At 37.6% G+C, this 18,250-nt stretch overlaps 1 protein-coding gene across 2 annotated transcripts; it reads left to right on the top strand.

Annotated features, from left to right (window-relative positions):
* Positions 1-4,619: 4,619 nt before the first annotated feature.
* Positions 4,620-17,504, top strand: LOC143879341 (protease Do-like 9). Of its 2 annotated transcripts, XM_077381692.1 has the most exons (10): positions 4,620-5,459; positions 7,195-7,394; positions 7,599-7,779; positions 7,998-8,189; positions 12,262-12,494; positions 15,918-15,995; positions 16,185-16,286; positions 16,461-16,511; positions 16,600-16,704; positions 17,076-17,504. In XM_077381692.1, the coding sequence occupies exons 1-10, from the start codon at positions 4,868-4,870 to the stop codon at positions 17,172-17,174; spliced, it is 1,833 nt and encodes a 610-aa protein (XP_077237807.1). In that variant the 5' UTR covers positions 4,620-4,867; the 3' UTR covers positions 17,175-17,504. The 2 variants fall into 2 exon arrangements, with proteins under 2 accessions (XP_077237807.1, XP_077237808.1); XM_077381693.1 differs by lacking the exon at positions 15,918-15,995 and having other exon boundaries at positions 4,621-5,459.
* The last annotated feature ends 746 nt before the right edge of the window (positions 17,505-18,250 follow it).

The following is an 18,250-nucleotide window of genomic DNA, read 5'->3' as shown; positions in this document are numbered from 1 at the left end:
ACTCAGCAAGGGGATAGCTTTGTCATTTCCCTCACCCCAGATCTTTTCATACATCACATGGATGCATGCGTGTGATGACATTATTACATTAGTAAGCCATGACATCATAAAGTTGGTCCTTTTACACACTGTTAGAAAGATGTAAAAGAAGAAGAAGATAATACTCATTTTCTTTTTCTTTTTTCTAGACCAGGAAAAATGCACGTTGCGATTGAAGTATTTTATATTTTTGCACATTAAACTGTAAAAGCCATATTTGATTAAATGATAAATATGTCAGTTTCAGTCATTAAAGTTGTTTGAAAATGCATTTTGATACCTATTGACTGGATAGCAAATATATAAATTTTCAATGGCATGATCAAACCGAATTGAGAATTACAAATAGATAAGATTTTGAAATCTTATATACAGTATAGAACATTCATTCATTCATTCAAAAATTAGAAAAAAAAATAAACAGGTCATTTTGAAATACTTGATTGTTAAGATTTATTCCTCTATCAATAAAGAAACAAGATAGAAGAAAACGGCATGTAGTTCTTGGATTTGTATGTTTTTTGACCGACTGCACAAGCAAATATTTTTGGCAGAAGGGATTGAGAAGGCCTAGACATGGCGCTCCTAATGATCTCAATAGTGCTTGGGTTTGTATGCTTTTTTGACAAACTGTGCAAGTTGACAAACTGTGCAAGCAAATATTTCTACGACGAGGGATACAAAAGCCCCAGGGATGACGCACCTAATGACTTCAAACATGCCCTCATGACCAATCATCAATCAAACCATGGCTGATCTAAGCCGTTCTTGGAAAGCCTCACTTCAGATAGTTCAATGCAAAGAAAAAAAAAAGCGAAATAACTGGGTGATCCTAACTATCCAAGTAAGATTGTATAAGAGCACTAAGACCGGCGATCACTTTAGATAGTTCAATGCCACGTGGACGTTTCCTGATCCGTTGATTTGACCCTCAGTCACAAGTAATTTGATCGTGTATTCTGACTCCTTCATTTATACCAGTTGCTTTGGGGTAATTCCACCAAGAAAAGTTAAATGGTAATTATTTACCTCAAAATGGGATGTCCGTTCTACATTTCATGACGCGAATATGGATCACTTAATGATGATCTGCAAGATCGACTGTCTCTATTAAATACCCATGCCCTGTTGTGGGACCCATCAATTGATAGTAATGCCTGAACAAGTGGCCACACGCGCTTCTTCCTAGCATCTCGAGTATAAAATTGCCAAACCATCGTGAGAGAGTCAAGCGGGCCCCACAGAAAGAAAGACCAGTTCAAACACGATCCGGACAAGTTGCACCAAATGATACAGAACATCGCCACGTGACACTCGTTTACTGGATAGATTTATTCCCATCCACTCTAATTGCTTGCGCTCTCGGAAAGTTTCAATCCAATAAAAGCATCTCGTCTCAACATGTCACACCCCTCACAGGAATTCCGCTTGTCCCACTCGTTATCGCCCTTCATCCGAAGCAATAGCTTTTCCCGAAATGAAGAAACTTATCCAACGAAACGTGACAAAAGCTACTGAAAAGTGAGCTTATGTGGCTGGTCTCACATGCGACATACATAGGGCGAAATTCCTTTGTCGGTTGTGGCTAGCAAATCCTTGCAAAAGAGAGCAATGAACCCTTTTTGACTTTTGAAAGGAGCAGGAAATGCCAAAATTACCCTAAGGCTCTGTTCACTTGCGTTACCTGGAAATCAAATCTCTAGAAAACAGCCTCTTTTTTCCTTGACAAGACAGAATTCTGGTGTTCACTTGCTTTCCAGTGAGAATAGAATTACACATGTGGAATTTCTGCAATAAGTCAAAAATGACATGGAAAAGCCCATTCCCCCCACCCCGATTTCATTTCCAATAAAAAAAGACACGGATTTCGTTTCCCTGGGAAACTAGTGCAAAAAGAAGGGCAAACAGTTTCCCTGGAAACATTTTCCTACCAAGTGAACAGTCCAGAAACAGTCCAGGGAAACCTTTTCCTGCACAGATTCCTTGAATTTCTTTTCCTAATGCCACGTCAGATTCCCGGGAAACATTTTCTTTTCCTCTCCCGGGAAATCAAGTGAACAGAGCCTAATGGAAATACATAATTTCATATACTCTTGTAAAAAGGATAGGTAGAAAATGAATGGGATTCAATTGGAATTAACACAAAAGGGTGGAAGAACTTAGCTGCCTTTATATATAGTAGTTAGATTAGATTAGATTACGGACAAACTGATATGAGTGGAAATGGCAATTTTTTTGGGTGGCAACATCACCAACTAATCTACAACATTTGACATTCTTTATCAGGACACCCCTTTGTTTGTTTTTATCCTGGGAAATATCTCTTACAAGAGTCCACTTGCAACGAAAAAAAAAGAGAGAGGCATCCTTACACCATGCAACGTTTTGATGTAGTGGGTCCCACCAAATCTACTCAAACCCACTAATCAGGTAGGGCCCACCACTTAGCGTAATCTTTTGATGTGGTGGGGGCCACTATTTTACATATGTTTTGATGGGTGGGGCCCAAAATATTACACCCATGCATAGCATGGAGCCCGAATACTAGTATATCAATATATCAGTATCAACATACCTCCAATATTGATATATTCCAATAAATTTGTAAATTTGATATATTAAAACCATTCCAGAATGTAAAACTCCCAATAGAATTACTTTTTTTCCTTCTCTTATAGAGTCTAACCACCTATTATTAAGTCATTGTTCAGAGCTCCTTTAATTAATAAATTTAAGAAGAAAATATATAATTTCCCATAACAACTTCAACTGTGGTGCGGATTGATATAGCACTGCCAATATCAACTTGAATCATCCGAGTAGTGGGACCAAGGGAAATAAGCATGATTTGTGATGGCGGCCAATAGTATCAACGGATCCGATCAATCTCTCGAACACTAAACACTAGTGCAACAAGCCAACAGTTGTGGTGTGCCACTCCCCAAATCATTTTCCAAGTTGAGAGCATGTATGCGATGGAGGATTCATTGGGATTGTTTAAAGCTCTCCCGAGTTGTAGCCCCATGGTCTCCTTTTATTCGGCACAAGTTGCCCTTTCTTTGCACCAATTCTATAGATCAATCGTTGGGTCCCACATAGAAAATCTAGACCATCATGAGGAAACCCACACGAATTTGATCCAATGCCGAACATACATTCTACAAGGTAAGACATAGGATCACTTCATCTATTAGTCTAGTCTTCACAACATTTCTCTTCTCCAATTGTGCTCTTATTTCACCATCATGGATTTCAAAAGGGTTTTTATCTCTTATGTGGAAAGTGGGCTGATATCCCCTCTATCATATTTTAATAATAACACTACACAATTTGTTTTTCAGTCTTTTAATTGGCTTCTCACGGCCGTTGCGATGAAAACATACGGATTTGCTAGCGACCATCGCAGGAAGCATTTCGTGGATGGACTGTTGCATGTGAGAGCAGCCACCTCATGAATGAAGACAATCTACTGAAAAGTGAGCCTGTGTGGCTGCTATCACATGCAACAACCCATCTGCGAAATGTCTTCTGCCATGGACGCTAGCAAAATATGGTAGTGCTGATATCAACCCCATCTGAAAAATATATATTGATTAGCTATAAGAATAATAATTTAGCTAAAATGTTTATTTTGGGAAATGCCTTTTGCGTTGGACCCTAGGACTTTCCCCTTTTTTTTCAAATATTTGTAATAGTTACTTATCATACTAAACTTTTTTTTCCCGAAAGTGCCCTAAAATGCAATGAATTTTCATATGCTAGAGGCGCTCAAGGCTGCACAATTTTAAACAGAAAGTTACCCACCGAGTGTTCGAATCCCGCCCCCGACTTACCTAATACCAGTGGTGAGTGGGTCGTTGCATGTATCCGTAGGGACTAGTCCTACTCCCGAAGGGCGTGGGGACATCCCACGTCATCAAAAAAAAAAAAAAAATTTCAAGCAGGAAGTAATGATTTTAGAAGTAATTTAAGGACATTTTCGTCAAAAAAGACTTTTAATGTTTAGGGATTTGCCAGGGACCATTGCAGAAGTCATTTCACGGAACAGCTGTTGGATGAGAGAGCAGCTACATAGGCTCAGAATTTGTCTTATTCATTTAATTCATCAAAGGGATTTACTATGGACCATCGCATGAGGCATTTTGTGGGCTGGCTATTGCATGAGAGAGCAGCCACCACAGATGAATTAAATGAATAAGACAAATTCTGAGCCTATGTGGCTACTCTCTCATGCAACAGCAGGCACACAAAATTGCATTCTTCGATGGTCCCTAGCAAATCTCTTTTGGAAATATTGTTCAAAATATTAAACATCTGGCTTTTTCATAATTAACAATGGATAATTTAGAAAATATATTGCAGATCAGGTATTTAAAGGCTAAAAACCCTATTATTTAACTGATCCGAACCATTTATTTGATAGCCCTCGCTTTTCATCTATGGCCTAAAAATACTCTGATCGCGCAATCACATTTACTATATTTTCTTGCGGCCATGATAAATTCGCTCCCCTATAGATTAATTCGCACCCCTTGAAGGGAGGATATGGGCAGACTTAAACGCTTTTAAACATCACAGCGGCGCTAATTATCCTACAGCTGGTGCGAATTCATCAGCGCCCTTTCTTTTTCTTTGGGTTCTTTTGTTACGAAAAAACATTGATCTGATACTCTCTCATTCGCTCGTCATTTTTCCTTTTCTTTTCACTCCTTTCTATTTTCTTGATTCTTGGAGGAATTAGAATTAGGGTTTTCTCTCGTCTTCCTTGGTTTCTGTTCTCAAGCAGAAAACAAAAGAACGAGGGTGAAAAAAAAACCCTAATTCAAAAATGGAAGAGCCAAAGAGAAAAAGGGGCAGAAAGCCAAAGAAACCAGTCACCGGAACCATGGATTTCCAGTTAACAAATCCCAACACCGCTTCTCCGGCCTCCGACGATGCTCTTTTCACAGTCACCGGAACCCTAGAAATCCCCGAGACTGATCTCCCAACCGGGCGCCGTAAACGTGGTAGGCCTTCAAAGTCCCCAATCACTTCAAAGTCTCCAATACCTTCCAAAAAACCCGAGAACGGAGTTCTCGTAAATCCCCCATTGAGAAGAAGTTCTCGTTCTGTATTGAACAATGGAGACTCTGAATTAGTCATATCAGAGAGACTTAATTCGGAGAATCCGTTGAAGATCGTACCATCTATGGATGCTGTTGTGAAGGTTTTTTGTGTTCATACTGAGCCCAATTTTTCACTTCCATGGCAGAGGAAGCGTCAGTATAGTTCTAGCAGTAGTGGGTTTGTTATAGGTGGGCGGCGGGTTCTGACAAATGCGCATTCTGTTGAGCATTACACTCAGGTTAAGCTAAAGAAACGTGGGTCGGATTCGAAATACCTGGCGACCGTGCTTGCGATCGGGACGGAATGTGATATAGGTAACAGAGAAAAACCACTGGTTGTGATTTGATTAGGATGTTGGTTAATGGGTTTAATGGAATTTGTGTTTTGGAGCTGCATGAAAGAATTAAATTGATAATGCCTTGTTAAAGAACTTCACATTGATTTAATTGCCTCCCTTATTTTACTGATTGTGATTTAATTAAATATTGCTTAATGGGTTCAATGGAATTTATGTTTTGGAGCTGCATCAAAGCATTGAATTGGCATTGACTTTTGAAAGAACTTCACATTGATTTAATTTCTTCACATATTTTGAATTGGGGTGGGAAATCCCTTAGGATCACACTTGCCAAGTGATGTCATTTGAGTAAATATTTTAAAAATGTTGACGCATAAGCTTTTCTCGTTTGGTAAATTATTCATTCAAAAATTAGAAGAGCTTTGATTTCCTTAGGAGATCTTGATGCAATAACCTAGAATTCACGAATGTAAGAATGAAACAACCGTTATGTGGTTCTAATGGACTTGAGTATGATTTCTAGTGAAAATACCTTGATTTTCTGTACTTATTTAGTTTGGTTGCTCTTTCAATGTTATAATGAAATACACATGCATTCTCCTAAGCAGAAAATGGATCATAGCCATCATTTCTTATTCATAATATATATGAGTGCAATTTTTTCTTTGACATATCTTAATTCCATTTGCTACTTGGCATCTACCAATTGCCAGCAGAACATGCATTTTCTGTTTTTATGATGTATGTGACGTGCATGCTTTTGTTGGTGATTCATCAGATGTTGCTTTTCAATCCCATGTGTGGTGTGCCTACATTTTAGAAAGTACGAAATATTGGATTATCAGTGAGCAAAATATCAAAATTGTGTTTTCAATTTCACATGACTCAAGCTTCCCCATAAAAGCCTGAGTTGAAGTCTGGTCCGCTGCAACCAGACTTCCTCTATCTTTATGTATTGGACATTTCTTTGCGAGGTGCAAGGTTTTAAAACTCTGAAAGTTACTCTTCACCACTTCAAAAAGGATGAAGTGGTAATTTACGGTATTAGGCTGCCCAAACATAGTACTGTTGGTTATGTTACTCATAGTACTGTTGCTGATGTTATCAATGACCTGAAAACAAAGGTCGATCTGTCTCATCCTAATACTGAGCTTCCCCGTAAAACCCACAACATTTTAGACACAGCATGAAGTGATTACTTAACTATCTAGTCTTATACGATGGTGGTGAAAAGGAAGAGGGGGGATTAAAACTATGAAATAAACAAGCACAAGATAATGATTAGCATTTTTCATGTGATATGTGTTTGTAAAGTTACTACTGACTGATAAATAATAGTATCTATTGAATCAAAATAGTATATATTTATATTAATTGTACTTGGGAGCTCTCTATAGGATTCATTTCATAGAAAGGTGTAAATTTTATTAAGGATTCATTAGCCGACCCCAACCAGTTTGGGACAAAGGCTTAGTTGAGTTGAGTTGAGTGTACTTGGGAGCTCTCTTTTATCATGGTGATATTTCTTTCTGATAGCCGTGGTGTGTGTTGTGGGACTATGTGCTACCACTTCAAGTACATGAATTGTAAAAAGGGATATGTGCTCGATGTTTTGCATCCTTTTAGTATGAATATGTTCGAAGAATAATTTGCAGATGTCTATGTGCAAGTCTTGATAGACAAATGTGATTTGGTAACTTCAGCTTCCAGAGTATGAATGTTAACCGGTGCATAGTTCTGTGATTTCGCAGCCTTGCTAACAGTTAGTGATGATGAATTTTGGGAAGGAGTTTCACCAGTGGAGTTTGGACCTTTACCTGCACTCCAAGATGCAGTGACTGTTGTTGGCTACCCCATCGGGGGAGACACAATATCCGTGACAAGTGGTGTTGTGTCACGCATGGAGATCTTATCCTATGTCCATGGCTCCACAGAGCTTCTGGGACTTCAGGTTTCAACTTGGAATTTACTGTTTTCTTATTTTGTTCTGCCCACCAGCCTATTGATCTGATATGTGTATATATATGTGCGTGCGTGCAACTTGTCTGTGTAGAGTTGATTTAGGTTTCAAAGTTTTCTCTTGAAGCTTAATTTTCTTTTACCATGTAGTTTTGCATTATGACCTGATTATCTTGTTTATGAGTTGGCTTTGCAGATAGATGCAGCTATAAATTCAGGAAATTCTGGTGGGCCTGCTTTTAACGATAAAGGTAAATGTGTCGGTATAGCATTTCAGTCGCTTAAACATGAAGATGTAGAAAATATCGGATATGTCATACCAACACCAGTCATTAAGCACTTCATTGATGACTTTGAAAAGTCGGGAGAATATACAGGTATTATCATACACAAGACAGTTCTTTTTTTCATATATATGGTTCCTGTGACTACTCTTATTGACTCACTTTCAGTACTGTTATTTTTCTGTATCTTTTTTGGCCGACGTTGTCATGTAAATCCTTAATTTGTCACTGGAAACTGACACCAGAGACCAATTATATTCTTATGCTTCTGCAATGATGGGATCCTTACAATACTGCTTTTCTCATGTCAGGATTCCCGAATCTTGGCGTTGAGTGGCAGAAGATGGAAAATCCTGATCTGCGCAAGGCAATGGGGATGTCTCTTGACCAAAAGGGTGTTCGTATTAGAAGAATAGAGCCCACTGCTCCAGAGTCTCAGTTTTTGAAGCCATCTGATATTATCCTTAGTTTTGATGGAATTGATATTGCAAATGATGGAACAAGTAAGCATTTTGAACTTTTATTAAGATATTTGATTAATTCCGTATTTTACATTTTATTGATTAGCCATTGGCCATGTATTATGATACTTATATACAATGAATGACACTATCTGTTTTTATTCTTTTACATTTTGCATTATTCAATCATGGTTTTAAATTTCCACCGAAATCGACACGAAAATACCGAAATCTTTTTTCGTTTCCACCCCGCCAAAATCGAAATGACCGAAATGCATAAACAAAAGCGTAAGTGTAATAGACTAATAGTGGTATACTATCTATAATATACACAAACCATGTTTCTTTCCATTGTCATTCGTTTTCTTTCCACGAAATTTTCTTCTTGGAAAACCTTTTCCTTTAGAAATTCTGTGTTGCCAACTATTAAATATGTTCCCTCTAATCACTATGTTTTGCCGCTGACCTATTTCCTGCAACTAATTCAATTTTGCCCCTAACTGGTTCCTGCTACTAGTATAAGTATATAGGGATTTGCTAGCGTCCATCAGAGACGGCATTTCGCAGATGGCCTGTTGCATGTGAGAGCAGCCACCTCGTGAATGAAGACAAAATCTGCTGAAAAGTGAGCCTGCGTGGCTGCTCTCACATGCAACAGGCCATCTGCAAAATGCCTTCTGCAATGGACTGTAGCAAATCCCAAGTATATATTACATAATTATATGTATGAATTTCATGCAATTTGTGGTGCATGTATTGTGTTTAAATATTTATATGTATTACATGTGAAATTTAGCATGCACCAAAATTACCAGAGATGCGAGATAGTGCGTGTCACTAGTTGTCGATGTTTTAAAACCATTATGGAGTTTCTAAGTGTGCTTGTCACCAGTTGTGTTGCTTATGTGATTGTTTCTGTCTATTTGTGCTTATTCTAGCGTTTCGTGAAGTTTCATCTTTAAAGTCTTGCATATGTCTCCTTGATTTTACAAGATTTCCACCGAAGTTTACAACCAGAACTGAAAAGTTTCCGTTTCTGTGATGACTGAAACCGAAATTGAAATTTAAAACCTTATTTTTTCTTTGAATGGTAAAAAATTTAAAACCTTTTATTCAATATCTTGATCAAAAGCTCCACAGGGGACCACTCGGCCTTAGACAAAAGCTGGGCCTACGAGGCGAAAAAAGAAGGAACATTACGGTTTTACAAAAGATGGGAAAAACTTCCCCCTAGGCTTCTACGTCTCCATTTGGCAATAGACCATCGTCTCTATCATTTTCCTGTTGAAAAGTCGACCTTGTCTTGATGTTTGCTCCGTTGGCACCACCTGGCAAACAACCTACTTCAAAGTTTCCACCTCAATCTGACGAAGTGGGGGCTTGCATTGACCATTCTATCATTGGGTCTATTGGCGTAAGATAATCTAACGAATTAGGAAAATCCTCTTTGGTGTTTTATCTAAAACAAATGGCTTAACTTTTACTCATTAAAAAAACTCCAAATATCCAAAGATTTCTACACACAAGAAAACAAAACCCAACTTCGGCAAAGTCAAGTGGGCCCCCCTTTCAAACTTACAGAAATCACAAACTGGTGATTGACGTGTCTTCTGGGAGGCATGATCATGAACTGCGAAAATCCTAATCGATCCAAGCTCTGCTACCAAATGATGTTGATTAGTTGGAGAGATGTTAGATTTAGAATGCAATCAATCAGAATTGTGACATGCTCAATGTGAATGCCTGGCCATAATCAAAACAAGATTGACTCAAATCAAAAGAAAGAGAAGAAAAGGAGTTAATTCCTTATGATTCGCAAAACCCTTGAACACGATTTGGCAAGAAGGATAACAAGACGCGCCTCCCAAAGCAAAACTATCAAAAGTCTATAGCAGATGCTCTTCGAAATAAACATAAGCACTAGTCCCCACAACACGTAATCAGTGATGTGAATAGTAACATGAATAGTGGGCCTGGATAGCATGACATAAATCAAGTTAAAAAAACTTAAAATGTAACATACTTTAATGAATTACATAAGCTAACTAATCTCCAAATACGAGCTCACTTATTAAAGTCGACCAAGTTCACAGACACTCCGGCTGTCTTCTGGACTCCTTTTAGACGTCCCATACTATTTTTCAAATGATTTCTGAGGCTTACATCCATTGATAGAGATATTCTCAGTTATTGTCAGTGCATCATATATACACTTAAAATTAGGCATGACTCCCACATGTAGAAAAGTAAAATCAAATCAAACAAGACACGTTAAGATGATGGAGAATTCCTAAATTTATAGTGTCATTACCAATTGCCTAAGATGTATTCATTTTACTTATATCGTAGAGCATACATCTATTCTATAATCCATTAGATACAACTATATAGTAATAAATAATAATTAAAACATTTCGAATGCTATAAGATCTGGCTATAACCATATCCATCTTATGTCTACGTGAATCTGGTATTATTATTGTTTCATATGGATCATAGGGTAATCTATTTTCCTTGACAAACTACTGAGATTTCACGCTTCCTATTGCTATCGTCTGGTTCATGCTTTTGGTTTAACTAATATAACGCATGCTGTAAATGGAAACCCCTCATTCATTCTCAAATGGTTTTCTGCTTGTATTTCTTAGACTGGAAACTATGGTATGAATAATGGTAATTATCTCTGCTCATACATTTGCGATTATGGGATCAAATGACACTTGCCACTCCAACAGTATGATTAGCAGTTGCACTATTATTGCTGTGTGTTATGCCTGTAATATGTAGAACAAATATCCAGACTATTTATTTTAATAACTATGAGATAGGCATTTATTATGCGAATTGAGAACTAAAGCTTTCTCTCGATAAAGGAGAGCAAACCATCAGTTTTCAATGTCAAATGTCTATTGCAGATGTTCTTCGAAATGACATAAACACTACTGCCCTCAACATATAAATAGTGGTTAATGGTGACATAAATAATGGGCGCATATAGCATGATTAAAACAAGTTAAAACAACTTCAAACATAAGACACATTAATAACCTATGAAGCTTCACTGTTCCCTGGGATTGGCTTTGGGCCTTTCCTGCGCAGCTTAGGTGGAGGGCGAAGAAGGCCTCCTTGCGGGGGGGCCCGAGCCATCAGTGAGATACCACTCTGGAAGAGCTAGAATTCTAACCTTGTGTCAGGACCTATTAAATAAGCTAACCAGTCTTTAAACACGAAGTCAATTATTTGAGTTGACCAAGTTCACAACTTCACAGACACTCCGGACCCCTCCCGGACACCTTTTAGACATCCCAGACTATTTTTGAAATGATTTATGATGCTCCCATCGATTCATAAACATATCCACAGTTAAGCCAAACGCATCATATACCATTCAAAAAAATCCAAGCGACACCCTTAAAATTAGGCACGACACCCCCATACGTAGAAAAGTAAAATCAAATAAAACAAGACACATTGAGATGGTGGAGAATGCCTAAATTTATGGTCTCATTACCAGTTGCCTATAGACTATTCATTATACTGATATTGTAGAGCATATATCTATTCTATAATCCATTAAATACAACTATGTACTAATAAGTAATAATTAAATCATTTCGAATGCTATAAGATATGACTATGGCCATATCCATCTTATGCCTACCTGAATCTGGTATTAGTATTGTTTCGTATGGATCATAGTTATAGGGTAACCTATTTTCCCACACAAAATTCTGAGATTTCACACTTTCTATTTCTATTGTTTGTTTCATGCTTTTGGTTTTACTAATATAACACATGCTGTAAATGAAAACCACTCACTCATTCTTAAATGGATTTCTGCCTCTATTTCTTAGACTGGAAAGTATGATCTGAATAAAGGTAATTAGCTCTGTACAAATATTTGGGATTATGGGATCAAATGATACTTGCTATTCCAACAGTATGATGAGCTGTTGCACTATTCAAGTAGGAGAAATATCCAAGTGTTTTTTTTCATGACGGGACACATGTCCCAATGTTGTTTCTTGGCACTTGCCTTCTTTCTTCTTTTTATTTTTTTATGCCCTTGTGTAAGTATACATTATATTCACTCTATTTCTTGGTGATCTTTTAGTTCCTTTCAGGCATGGGGAGCGTATTGGCTTTAGTTACCTTGTTTCTCAAAAGTTTACTGGAGAGAATGCTGTGGTTAGAGTTCTCCGCAAGTCAAAAATTCTTTCCTTCAATATCAAACTTGCAACCCACAAACGGCTCATTCCAGCTCATATTAAAGGGAAGCCTCCTTCCTATTACATCATAGCTGGATTTGTCTTTACGGCCATATCTGTTCCCTATCTTCGTTCTGAGGTGGGGTAGTTTACTTTGGTGTTAGCATTTCTCTTTGTTTTGTTCTATACAAGTATCATGAATTGGTAACTAATAATAATGTTTTCAAATGATCTCTGTTTGCAACCTTTGTCTCCGAGTTTCTAAAGAGCCAGTTTTATGGAGTGAAATCATCTGGAATTTAATTTATTTTAGAAATTTCTTGTGGCTATTTGCTTGTTCCTTTTTCGACAGAGTTCTTGCATTCAAACACAACTAATTTGTTTTGATTATTGAACGTGAAATGCTAATTGGCTGTTATAAAATATCTTTGTTGAATAATCTGTATAATTTGGCGATTAATTTATTCATATGCATAGTTATATTCATTGTAAAGATCGATGTAGTGTCATACCCCTATTAGTAAATGCTTACTTCCCTAACAATAATGTTTGCATGTGAAGTTCCCTTGGTTGCTTACTAGTGCTTTACTTAACATTACGTGGTGCTGCTGCCGTTTTGCTTTACAAGTAAATACTGTACTGTAAGAATGTCTTCTCTTACAGTTTCTCATGCTTTTTGGTGTTTTTTTTCTTCATCAGTAGAAGGCTGGTGACAAAAATGTGGCCAACAGATAATTTTGTTCATATTATTGACTGCTAAAAAGCCTAAATGAACCCTTGATTCTTAAATATCAAGGAGTTCCTTATGTTTTAGTGATTATTTTTTTAATAATTTTTTGATCAACTTGCTTAAAGAAGAAAATTATGTTTGTGATCCTTATGGTTGTCTTGCATAGTAAATGGCAGGGATGGTTTCTCTGACAATATTATCTCAGTGCAGGGTTCCTCTGTTTGCAAGGGTTTAGTTCCTTTTGTTTCTTGAGGCTTTAGTTATTGATGCATCTTTCTGTTAAAATTTTGCAAGGGTTTGCTCTCTTAATTTAGAAATAAGTACAATTCAATGAACAGACAATGAACCAGGTCAACTTTTGTATTCTGATATATACAACCTTTTCAATCAGTAATCGCATAGTTACTTCTTTGCTGTTGACTGGGTATAACATTCTCAATTTAGACTAATGTTCTAGCTTTATTAAATGAATGTTCTAGCTTCATTGTTATAACTCTTTTCCAAAACTTGATCATTTTAAAAGCAAGATGGGAATAGTGCTGTCGGAAAAACAAATGTCTTCATGGAAAGGAGAAATGTTTCCCAAAGGTAGTAATATTGAGAGCAATAGTGAAAACTGAAAACTGAAGGGTGGGAACTGGGAAAGGGAAAGAATGCCACCTATTCAATAAGCAAAGGCCCAAAGTGAAGTTAAATCTTTCAAATTTGATGTGGTGGAGGGTGGGAACTGGGAAACAAAACTGCTACAGGAGGCACATGGAAGGTTCTGTTACCTTGGTCAACCTCTGCTCATATCCGCGGATGAAACACCCATCTGGTAAAGAAGTCATACATAATAGTTTTGCTGCACAAGGAAACCCTGTTTTCTTAGTAAGTGTGATATTATGTTTTTCAGAGAATGATTAACTATATTATAGCAAGAAAACAATATTGCAAGTGCACTTTGGGGATTAAGGATGACCCCAAATACTATGTATGTATTTGTGGATTCACTTGCCAATTTCCCGCTATACATGTATTTGGGACTCACTTCCCAATTGTGATATTATGTTAAAGTCTTAGAATTAGGGAATGGGATCTCACTTCCCAATTTCCCACTAGTTGTATGTATGGAGCAGCAGAGAAAAACTTAGGTCCTCATGGTAGCTTTAGTATTATGTTAAATTTAGATTAGAGACTTCATGGTAGCATGAGTATAATGTCCAATGGGGCATCCTATTTCCATTCATTACATCTATTTGGTAAAATAGCCTCATTCGTAAAGATACAGTAAATGGATAATTATAAGAAAACCTCTGAAAGAATGCAAAGAATAGTAAAAAGTCCGCAAAATAACTTTCTCGTAGATCTGTCTCATTGTGCTTGTCATGTGAGAGGTTCTGTAGCTGGTGCTCTTGTGGTTATCGAAGACAGGCTGGAGTAATACGTTATTCAGAAGTTATGACACTACCATCTCGGACTCTAACCCTAGTTGTAAAATCATGGCTCATGAAGTACTCATGCCATTCACAGGTGACATGACTGAAGCCTAGATTTTACTAGTATTTGGGGCTAAATGCATTTCAGTTATGGACATAATGTCTCTGATGATTGATGGCTTCTGCCAAACTATTTATGCATTAAAAGATTTACTGTTCTTTCTAGTAAGTGACCTTACTTTTCATCCAGTAACATATCCATATGCTATTAATGGAAAAATTCTTTTAATTGTTTTAGAAGGGAGCTTGATCAAGTTTCTACGTCATCTAACCGCTCCAAGCTTCCTATATAAAAGTAATAGATAAAAGGAATAAGAGTGCTGCTAGGAAAACTTGTATGTATCAGGAATGTCCTTGACAGTCCTCCCTTTTTTCTACCATCTTTTCCAAGGATGCATTTTTATTGATGAAAGGGCCCCTATCCTTTAATAAAATGACAAATATATATCCATGCCTTGGCATACTTGGCAATATTAGGGCGGCTATTTGGGACAACCTTGACACAGTTGTGTCTTCATTTGTTTCCCTATAATAAATGTTTAGTTGATAAAAAACTAAAAAAGACTACTGAGGGATGTATATAGTAAATAGTAAGTGTTGACATACTGACTATGAATGATTAATTAACGTTGCTTTTAACACAAGGTAGTAAAGGTGGTGTTTGTGACATAGACATGCTCAGAGAAGTTGCAGTGTGTCCAGGTGATTCAGTTTGTTTGCGTGTGTGGTTCTGTCATTTTGGTCATTAAAGTGTCACAAACCTAGAGAAAGGAACATGAATATAACTTTATTACCGTTGATATATTTCAAAAAAGAAAAAAAATTACTGTTGATGTAGCTGCTTCCATGTGTAGGAACAATCATGGTTTTAAATTTCTGCCGAAACGAAACGTTTCGGTGGAAAACGAAACGAAATTCACAGTGAGTCGGAAAAGTACCAAACTTTGCCGAAACGTTTCGGAAATTTCGGTCGAAACGTTTCGTTTCGGTAAAATTTCGGTGAAATTTCACCGAAATTTCGAAAGTTTCGGTGAAACGTTTTGGAAATTTCCGAAATTTCACCGAAATTAAATTTCGGTGAAATTTTTACAAGATTTCGCCCGAAATTTCGTACCAAGGTTTCGTGATGACCGAAACCGATGACTGAAACCGAAACCGAAACCGAAACCGAGATTTAAAACCTTGGGAACAATCCATCTTATGATTCTTGGAGTTACTTTGTTTCCTTTCTTGGAACATGAGAAGGTTTTAGGGTAAAAGAGGCTTTAGAATTCTCTAACCCAATTTGTCATTCTTGGACAACTTTTTCACAGATTACATCTAAGCTTTCGTATTCTTATTTTGCCTGCTACAGTATCCAGCTATTTTTTCTAAAGAAAAAAGAAAATTTCTGATGGGAAGAAGTTCAGGGAAAAGACTTGTTACTCATTTGGTGAGCTTGATCTGGCATGAACAGAGACTAATGATCCATGGTCATATTAGGAAGTTTATGGCTATTGTTTCCTATTTTCTGCATATTTTTTCCCTTGCTCATCGAGTAACACTTTGGATAAGTCAATCGAGTTAAATTTATTGATACATAGTCGGTCTTACCATCCTAACCTTTAATTTCACACTCCAGTACGGAAAGGATTATGAGTATGATGCGCCTGTAAAGTTGCTGGACAAACACTTGCATGCAATGGCACAATCAAAAGATGAACAACTTGTGGTTGTTTCTCAGGTTTGTTTTTCTAGCCGTTACTTTGAGCTAGCTTTAAGAATCTAGTTCAACCTCTCTGATTTTCGTGTCATGCAGTATTGGCGGCACAATTTTCATTTAGCTTTCCAATGCCTCAAGCACTAATCACTTCTCTGGATCCCGGACCCTTATGTGTTTTTCTTTGGCAATTTGCAGGTGCTTGCTGCTGATATCAATATTGGTTATGAAGACATCGTAAACACCCAGGTTAAGACAGATGCTGCTTTTATTGTTATTGCTCTTGTTTTCATATTCGCGTTAGTCAGTTGCTGAAAACCTTCTATTGCACTTGTAGGTTCTTGCTTTCAATGGTAAACCTGTCAAGAATTTGAAAGGCTTGGCTAGCATGGTGGAGACTTGTAATGATGAGTTTTTGCGGTTTGATCTCGAGTACCAGCAGGTCTCTCTCTCTCTCTCTCTTTGGTTGTTGATTGCTTGTTGGGAGAATAGAGGGGTGTATGGCTTTTATGTCAACGTATGTAACACGGGCTTTATAATGCCAACCAAGGTTTGAATGTCCCGATATATATCGGCCATACTAGGCCCCCATCAGACCTCCTCTGATATCGATATATCGTCCGATTTATACGGAACGTTCCTTAATATTCCCAAATATCGGCATATGGGAAGTGTGCCGATACCAATATATAACGATATATTGCCTTCTTTAAAACCATGATGTGAACTGTTGCCTTGAAACCCTGAAAGTAAAGAGTAGGTTTCCATGTCGATAAAACTCTCTTTTACTTGAGTTCTCTTTGCTTCTTGCAGATAGTCGTCCTACGGACAGCATCTGCAAAGGCTGCTACACGGGATATTCTGACAACGAATTGCATACCTTCAGCAATGTCAGATGATCTAAAGACATGAACCAGCGGCTTGCTTTTTGGAACGTTTTTGCATATATACGAGCCACCCGATCCAGGTGGGTTTCTTTTTTGCAGAAGTCTTCACACATCTAGTTAGTGGAAGCAATAGCTGAGTAAGCACATCTCAACTTAGGAAAATAGGCCCATCTTGAAAATGCTACTCGAAATTTTTTGTGAAATATCCTATGTGTTGAGAACTGTCCTGTCTACTACTATTACTATTACAGCCTGCATCTTGCATTTGTATGCAATGCTCTGAACTTGTTGAAAATAGCATTTGCTAAGATTCCATTTTATAGTCAATGTTGGAGCTCCAATGTTCTATTGGAAATTTGTGGCGTATTGTAGGTATAGGCGGCCGATTGGGGAGGCCTCCCAAGGCCGGGATTGTGTCTATTTGGACTTGGGCGGTTTGTCTCTCTTTTCTTTCTGTTCTTTGAGTTTTTTCTCCCTCCTTACCGTGAGAAAAAAAAAAAAACCAACGGTCGGATATTTGAGCGGTATTTTTCAGCGATCAAGATCTGCGGTCTAGAATACTCAGGTGTGGGTGGGTCCAACAGCAAGTGGGCCTGATTTGAGATGAATCAATATTAATGGGCCCAATCTACGTCTGGCAGTGACAAGATCGTAATCCTTCACGGAGTATCGAGATCGATCATCTCAAAAGATCTTTCCATATATAAAAGCATAATAGGGGTATGGTTTTTCTATTACAATTTGGAGTTTTTTTCTGAAAGAAAAATGATGTATTTGCCCCATTTTCTTTAAGGAGCTACCCCTTCTAATGTAAAATTAAATACACTAGAGGGAGTGGCTCAGGGAAGAAAAGAGGGCAAAATAATTATCAGCCGCTTTAAGCAGGCTTGGCAACCATGAAAATCTTTTCCTGAAAAAATTTCATTGAGAAATGTTTTTCAAGGTGTGTCAGCGCCTTTTCTTAGGCAGAAAATATATCAGCTACCACTATTCTATAGGGCTGCACATGGTTCGGTCCGGTTCGGTTTAAGGGAATTTCTTAAGCCGAACCGATCCCATCGGTTGGGATTTTTTCCAAACCGTAACCGAACCGATTGGCAG

Source organism: Tasmannia lanceolata, unplaced genomic scaffold (assembly GCF_043159265.1).
Source record: "Tasmannia lanceolata isolate RefF3 unplaced genomic scaffold, GAP_Taslan_0.1 ptg000006l, whole genome shotgun sequence".
Classification (NCBI taxonomy): Eukaryota; Viridiplantae; Streptophyta; class Magnoliopsida; order Canellales; family Winteraceae; genus Tasmannia; species Tasmannia lanceolata.
This window is presented reverse-complemented; position numbering and strand designations above follow the sequence as displayed.

Excerpts from the sequence above, each read along its gene's own strand:
- LOC143879341 (XM_077381692.1), top strand. The coding sequence starts at position 4,868 with ATGGAAGAGCCAAAGAGAAAAAGGGGCAGAAAGCCAAAGAAACCAGTC. Across the intron at positions 5,460-7,194 it reads CGGGACGGAATGTGATATAG|CCTTGCTAACAGTTAGTGAT; the intron begins GTAACAGAGAAA and ends GTGATTTCGCAG. Across the intron at positions 15,996-16,184 it reads AAAGACTTGTTACTCATTTG|TACGGAAAGGATTATGAGTA; the intron begins GTGAGCTTGATC and ends TTCACACTCCAG.